Source organism: Salvelinus alpinus, chromosome 31 (assembly GCF_045679555.1).
Source record: "Salvelinus alpinus chromosome 31, SLU_Salpinus.1, whole genome shotgun sequence".
In the NCBI taxonomy this organism is placed as follows: Eukaryota; Metazoa; Chordata; class Actinopteri; order Salmoniformes; family Salmonidae; genus Salvelinus; species Salvelinus alpinus.
The window spans coordinates 31,135,463-31,142,715 of NC_092116.1; the positions used below are offsets into that span (position 1 = coordinate 31,135,463).

General features: G+C 45.1%; 1 protein-coding gene across 5 annotated transcripts in view; it reads right to left on the reverse strand.

The window, feature by feature from the left end:
• Positions 1-349: 349 nt before the first annotated feature.
• brms1 (BRMS1 transcriptional repressor and anoikis regulator) overlaps positions 350-7,253 on the reverse strand; it is a 32,120-nt gene continuing 25,216 nt past the window's right edge. For 3 of the 5 annotated variants that reach the window (XM_071378308.1, XM_071378309.1, XM_071378302.1), the window contains exons 9-10: positions 2,738-3,902; positions 350-2,678 (exon numbers count right to left, since the gene is read on the reverse strand). Coding sequence is in view for 3 of the 5 variants with exons in the window: in XM_071378302.1 (XP_071234403.1) it covers positions 3,895-3,902 (8 nt within the window). In the remaining 2 variants the exon portion in view is untranslated. The remainder of the gene's footprint in view (positions 2,679-2,737; positions 3,903-7,253) is intronic. The other 2 variants (XM_071378305.1, XM_071378303.1) reach the window with 2 other exon arrangements.

The following is a 7,253-nucleotide window of genomic DNA, read 5'->3' on the forward strand; positions in this document are numbered from 1 at the left end:
GGCCATCTTGGTTTCGGTTCGATTCTAAAAATTCCTCAAGGTGTAAAAATATAATGTTTACATTAAAGCGATTAGTGTTTTTTGAGGTCGTTTCGGTTTCGGTTAGATTAAAAATAATTACGGTTTTCGATTTCAGTTTCGATAACTTTTTTAAACATTAAATGAACTATGCATTATGTGGGTTGAATGCTTTAACAACAACTAATAAAATAATTAATAGGGTGGCTTGCGAAAATATTCACCCTCCTTGGCATTTTTCCTATTTTGTTGCCTTACAACCTGGAATTAAAATTGATTTTTTGGGGGGGTTTGTATCATTTGATTTACACAACATGCCTACCACTTTGAAGACGCTAAATATTTTTTATTGTGAAACAAACAAGAAATAAGACAAAATAAAACAGAAAACTTAAGCGTGCATAACTATTCACCCCCCCCAAAGTCAATACTTTGTAGAGCCACCTTTTGCAGTAATTATAGCTGCAAGTCTCTTGAGGTATGTCTCTATGAGCTTGGCACATCTAGCCACTGGGAATTGTTGCCCATTCTTCAAGGTAAAACTGCTCCAGCTCCGGGTTTTGCTGGTGTACGGCAATCTTTAAGTCATACTGGATTCTCAATTGGATTGAGGTTTGGGCTTTGACTAGGCCATTCCAAGACATTTAATTGTTTCCCCTTAAACCACTTGAGTGTTGCTTTAGCAGTATGCTTAGGGTCATTGTCCTGCTGGAAGGTGAACCTCCGTCCCATCCTCTAATCTCTGGAAGACTGAAACAGTTTTCGCTCAAGAATTTCCCTGTATTTAGCACCATCCATCATTCCTTCAATTCTGACCAGTTTCCTAGACCCTGCCAATGAAAAACATCCCCACAGCATGATGCTGCCACCACCATGCTTCACTGTAGGGATGGTGTTCTCGGGGTTATGAGGTGTTGGGTTTGCGCCAGACATAGCGTTTTCCTTGATGGACAAAAAGCTCAATTTTAGTCTCATCTGACCAGAGTACCTTATTCCAGATGTTTGGGGATTCTCCCACATGCCTTATGGCAAAAACCGAATGTGTTTGCTTATTTTATTCGGGCCACTCTTCCGTAAAGCCCAGCTCTGTGGAGTGTAAGGCTTAAAGTGGTCCTATGGACAGATACTCCAATCTCTGCAGTGGAGCTTTGCAGCTCCTTCAGGGTTATCTTTGGTCTCTTTGTTGCCTCTCTGATTAATGCCCTCCTTGCCTGGTCCGTGAGTTTTGGTGGGCGGCCTTCTCTTGGCAGGTTTGTTGTGGTGCCAAATTCTTAAACATTTTTAATAATGGATTTAATGGTGGACTTTATTTAACTAATTATGTGACTTCTGAAGGTAATTGGTTGCACCAGATCTTATTTATGGGCTTCATAGCAAAGGGGGTGAATACATACAGTATATACACGCACCACTTTTCCATTTTTTATTTTTTTCATTTCACTTCACCAATTTGGACTATTTTGTGTTTGTCCATTACATGAAATCCAAATAAAAATCCATTTAAATTACAGGTTGGAGTGCAACAAAATAGGAAAATTGCCAGGGGGATGAATACTTTTGCAAGGCACTGTAAAAGTCCCATGATGGTAGTGACTGCCCATTACTGTTGATCACTTATTAACCATAATTTACTCACATTACTTTACTTTAATAAAATATTTCAGTTATTGTGTATATTACATTCGTTTTATTTGTTAACTTTATTATTTCATTCCAAGTCATCATCTCATCTCTACAGAGCTGCTGTCTGACAACATCCCTATTTTAGTAGTCCTTTAATGTAAATAAGACATACTTTAATGATTGCTGAATACCAACTATCAATCACTTAGATCATGTATTTTCAGGTAGAGATACCTGGAAGCAGCTGCTCTCTCTCCCTCCTCTCCGTGTCTGCTCCACACAGACCGGACATGTAGGCGCGCAATGGATTATGGTCATTGTAGTTAATTACCACAAAGCCTGTTAGAAACTACAACTCCCTACTAAATTGCACAGTTCGGGCTTGATCTGATTTATCTCTAGAGAGACGACACATTGAGCTCACAGGGGGAAAAAAGAACGAAATGGAGTTCAAACAATTGAACCAACGTTGGTCAATTACTTGTTTAAAAACCTATTAAAGATTTTGGTTAATCGCTTAGCACTAGTGATAGATGAATCAGAACCTAAAGGTAACCGGGCCATAGTGTGATAGAGGAATCAGAACCTAAAGGTAACTGGGCCATAGTGTGATAGAGGAATCAGAACCTAAAGGTAACTGGGCCATAGTGTGATAGGTGAATCAGAACCTAAAGGTAACTGGGCCATAGTGTGATAGGTGAATCAGAACCTAAAGGTAACTGGGCCATAGTGTGATAGAGGAATCAGAACCTAGAGGTAACTGGGCCATAGTGTGATAGAGGAATCAGAACCTAAAGGTAACTGGGCCATAGTGTGATAGAGGAATCAGAACCTAAAGGTAACTGGGCCATAGTGTGATAGAGGAATCAGAACCTAAAGGTAACTGGGACAGAGTGTGATAGAGGAATCAGAACCTAAAGGTAAATGGGCCATAGTGTGATAGAGGAATCAGAACCTAAAGGTAACTGGGCCATAGTGTGATAGAGGAATCAGAACCTAAAGGTAACTGGGCCTTAGTGTGATAGAGGAATCAGAACCTAAAGGTAACTGGGCCATAGTGTGATAGAGGTCCAAGGAACTGGGCCTAGGAACAGACCTAAAGGTAACTGGGCCATAGTGTGATAGAGGAATCAGAACCTAAAGGTAACTGGGCCATATTTTTATTTTTTATTTTTTATTTTATTTATCCGTTATTTTACCAGGTAAGTTGACTGAGAACATGTTCTCATTTGCAGCAACGACCTGGGGAATAGTTACAGGGGAGAGGAGGGGGATGAATGAGCCAATTGTAAACTGGGGATTATTAGGTGACCGTGATGGTTGAGGGCCAGATTGGGAATTTAGCCAGGACACCGGGGTTAACACCCCTACTCTTACGATAAGTGCCATGGGATCTTTAATGACCTCAGAGAGTCAGGACACCCGTTTAACGTCCCATCCGAAAGACGGCACCCTACACAGAGCAGTGTCCCCAATCACTGCCCTGGGGCATTGGGATCTTTGTTTAGACCAGATGAAAGAGTGCCTCCTACTGGCCCTCCAACACCACTTCCAGCAGCATCTGGTCTCCCATCCAGGGCCTGACCAGAACCAACCCTGCTTAGCTTCAGAAGCAAGCCAGCAGTGGTATGCAGGGTGGTATGCTGCATAGTGTGATAGAGGAATCAGAACCTAAAGGTAAATGGGCCATAGTGTGATAGATGAATCAGAACCTAAAGGTAAATGGGCCATAGTGTGATAGAGGAATCAGAACCTAAAGGTAAATGGGCCATAGTGTGATAGATGAATCAGAACCTAAAGGTAACTGGGCCATAGTGTGATAGAGGAATCAGAACCTAAAGGTAACTGGGCCATAGTGTGATAGAGGAATCAGAACCTAAAGGTAACTGGGCCATAGTGTGATAGAGGAATCAGAACCTAAAGGTAACTGGGCCATAGTGTGATAGAGGAATCAGAACCTAAAAGTGATCGATCTGCTGCTTCGTCTTCATAGTCTGGGCTGTGTTCAGCAGGAACAAAACGGTTTGAAACAGGGAGGTACTCTCCTGAACTTGTCCAATAAGAAGACATATTTACATTTTCTGTTGCAAAATGTTTTGTTCTGGTATGCCCTACTGAACAAGACCTTACTGAACAAGACCCTACTGAAGTGCTTTGTATTAAATAGTGGTCAAGACTGTTCTGTTGTTGTGAGTTCTCTTCTGCAGCTCAGACACTTTGGTCCATCAAGACATCTGAGACACTCCTCTGTTATCACCGCTCTGAGAGAGGGAGAGAGAGAAAGACAGAGAGACAGAGAGAGACACACACAGAGAGAGAGAGAGAGAGAGAGACAGACAGGAGTTCCGGAGTTCCAAATTAAGCAGCAACAGCTGAAAAGATGAGCTCCTAAAAATATTGAATTTTACATGGTTTTTAGAGGAAAGTATATCGAAAAAAAGCAAAAGAAAACTGCAAGACTGATTAGGAGACCAAACAAGCAGCAAACAAAGAAGAAAGGCCTTCGAAAAAACTTCAACTAGCACTGACGTGTCAAGTGAGAGGTGTCAAAGACCATTAGCCCAACAATGGCAGGAGAGTCGAATAGTCTACCCCAACCAAATGGAGAGGCCTTAGAAGCTCCCTCCTGCTGTTCAGAGGTAATTAAAATACAGTACCCTGTGAGTGTAAAGAATGATAAGGCAAGAAAAGAGCACAAAATGAAGCTCCTTATGGAAAATCAAGAGACACTTTTTGCTGACTATTACAAAAATGGGAACATCAGCAACCTTATCTTCCACACAAACCATCCCCTGGCATGGCACAGTGCTATATTAGCACACTACCCCTCTGTTAAGAGAGGGGGGGTTAACGAGGGGTGGAAACTCAGGATACTTGACAACGAGGACTCTGAGTCAGCTAACATAAATCTATATAAGTCTGGAACAGTATTGGTACAGGGCAACCCCAAACAGTTTCAGCTGGACTTTCACCTAATCAAAGAATTAGCCCAGCAGGAGAAGCTCTCCCTTGATAAAGATACCCCCACCCCAAGCGGGTCAGACCAGACCTCTTCATCATATAACCCCACAGACGAGCAACCCTCAGCAGACAGTCAACCTCCCAGTACAGAGCACTTCTCCCTCATTGAAATGAAGGATAAATTCACCCAGCTGGAGGTAAGGCAGGTGGAGCTGGAACAGCAGGTGATTACACTCCAGTCAGCACAGACCCAGACAACAGTCCAGCACAACAACCCCTTAACCAGACCAGGAGAGCTGGAGGTGGAGAGAGACATATCTGCACTCTGGACAGTGGTGAGACAACTTCAACAGGAGAAAGAGCAGAAGCAGGAGCAGAACAAAGCACTAGAGGAGAGGATCAGACTGCTGGAGGAGAGGGAGAGGGGGATGGAGGAGAGGATCAGACTGCTGGAGGAGAGGTTGAGGGGGATGGCATGTGACAGAGAACAACCCACTAGGGAGGTGGCCATCCCCACAGAGACGCCAGCAGAACAGCCCACCTCAGCACCGGACAAAAGTCTCGACACCACAGCAGAACAGTCCACACCAGACCCTGACCATAGAGTCAACATCACAGCAGAACAGACAAAAGAAAAAACCCAAGCCCAGCAGCTCTCACCCCCCCTGAGCACCCCCCCTGTCAGCCACCCTGATAGCCCTCCTGACAACCCCCCCACACCCACTGAGAACAAACACAAGACACAGATTGTTCTCCTTATGGACTCAAATGGGAAATATATAGAAGAAAAAAAACTTTTTCCCAAACACAGTGTGTCTAAACTCTGGTGTCCAAACACCCAGCGCGCCCTAGACCTTCTGTCTGAGGACAAACTAGGCTCACCTAGCCACATAATAATACACACAGGCACAAACGACCTGAGAGCAAAGCAGGAAAGGGTGGCCACAGCACTGAAGGGAGTGATTGAAAAAGCTTCTTCTACTTTCCCCAATGCACAAGTGGTTATCTCCACCCTGCTACCACGAAAAGACTTCCACCCTGCTACAATACAGCGGGTAAACGCAAGCATTTCCCGTGACTGTGCCTCAAAACCAAATGTTTTCCTGGCCCACCACTCCACCCTGGACTTGAACAGCCTCTATGACCAGGTCCACCTCTATAAGGCAGCAGTGCCCACCTTTGTCCGGACTCTAAAGGACATCGCTCTCAAACGCAGCCCCAACACTTCACACAGGAGCAACAGATCAATAGACACCCCACCCAGACCAGCGAGACACCCTCCAAGACCTGCAGGACCCCCCCGTGGACCTACACATAGAGGACCCACGCCAAGAGGACTTACATCCAGACCACAGCACCCCCAGACACATCCACACCCCCACCCCAACCAATCAACACCCCCCCACATCAACCATGCCCACACCCCATTTAGGCCCCCTCAGGACAGACCTATGCCACTCCTGCCCACCCCATGCACCCCACCCCCGCAAAGAGAGCATCAACATGGAAGTCACACATACGCCCAGGTAGTGAGCGGGCAAACAGGCCCAACCCCCACTCTTACACTCGCCCAAGCCAACGGCATGTACCAGATGCTCAGCAGGCTCTGCTCACACTTACTGGCCTGAGGCCAAACCACACGGCCAACAACATTGGACACTTTATGGAACAAAAAGCCTTCACTATATCATCCTGGAATATCCAAGGCCTGAGGTCATCTGCCTTTGGCCTAAAGAGCAGGAACACGGACTTCACCAAAGAAATCGGTAATGCAGACATTGTCATCCTGCAAGAAACATGGTATAGCGGAGACGGACCCACTGGTTGCCCTCTAGGTTACAGAGAGCTGGTAGTCCCATCCACCAAACTACCAGGTGTGAAACAGGGAAGGGACTCAGGGGGAATGCTAATTTGGTATAGAGCAGACCTAACTCACTCCATTAAATTAATCAAAACAGGAACATTTTACATTTGGCTAGAAATTCAAAAGGAAATTATCTTAACAGAGAAAAATGTCCTCCTGTGTGCTACCTATATCCCCCCACTAGAATCCCCATACTTTAATAAAGACAGCTTCTCCATCCTGGAGGGGGAAATCAATCATTTCCAGGCCCAGGGACATGTATTAGTCTGTGGCGACCTAAATGCCAGAACTGGACAAGAACCTGACACCCTCAGCACACAGGGGGACAAACACCTGCCTGCAGGTGACAGCATTCCCTCCCCCATATGCCCCCCTAGGCACAACTATGACAACATAACCAACAAAAACGGGTCACAACTCCTGCAGCTCTGTCGCACGCTGGGTATGTACATAGTCAATGGTAGGCTTCGAGGGGACTCCTATGGTAGGTTCACCTATAGCTCATCTCTTGGCAGTAGCACTGTAGACTACTTTATCACTGACCTCAACCCAGAGTCTCTCAGAGCGTTCACAGTCAGCCCACTGACACCCCTATCAGACCACAGCAAAATCACAGTCTACTTGAACAGAGCAATACTCAATCATGAGGCATCAAAGCCAAAGGAACTGAGTAACATTAAGAAATGCTATAGATGGAAGGAATGCAGTTTGGAAACCTACCAAAAAACAATTAGGCAACAGCAAATTCAATCCCTTTTAGACAACTTCCTGGGTAAAATGTTCCACT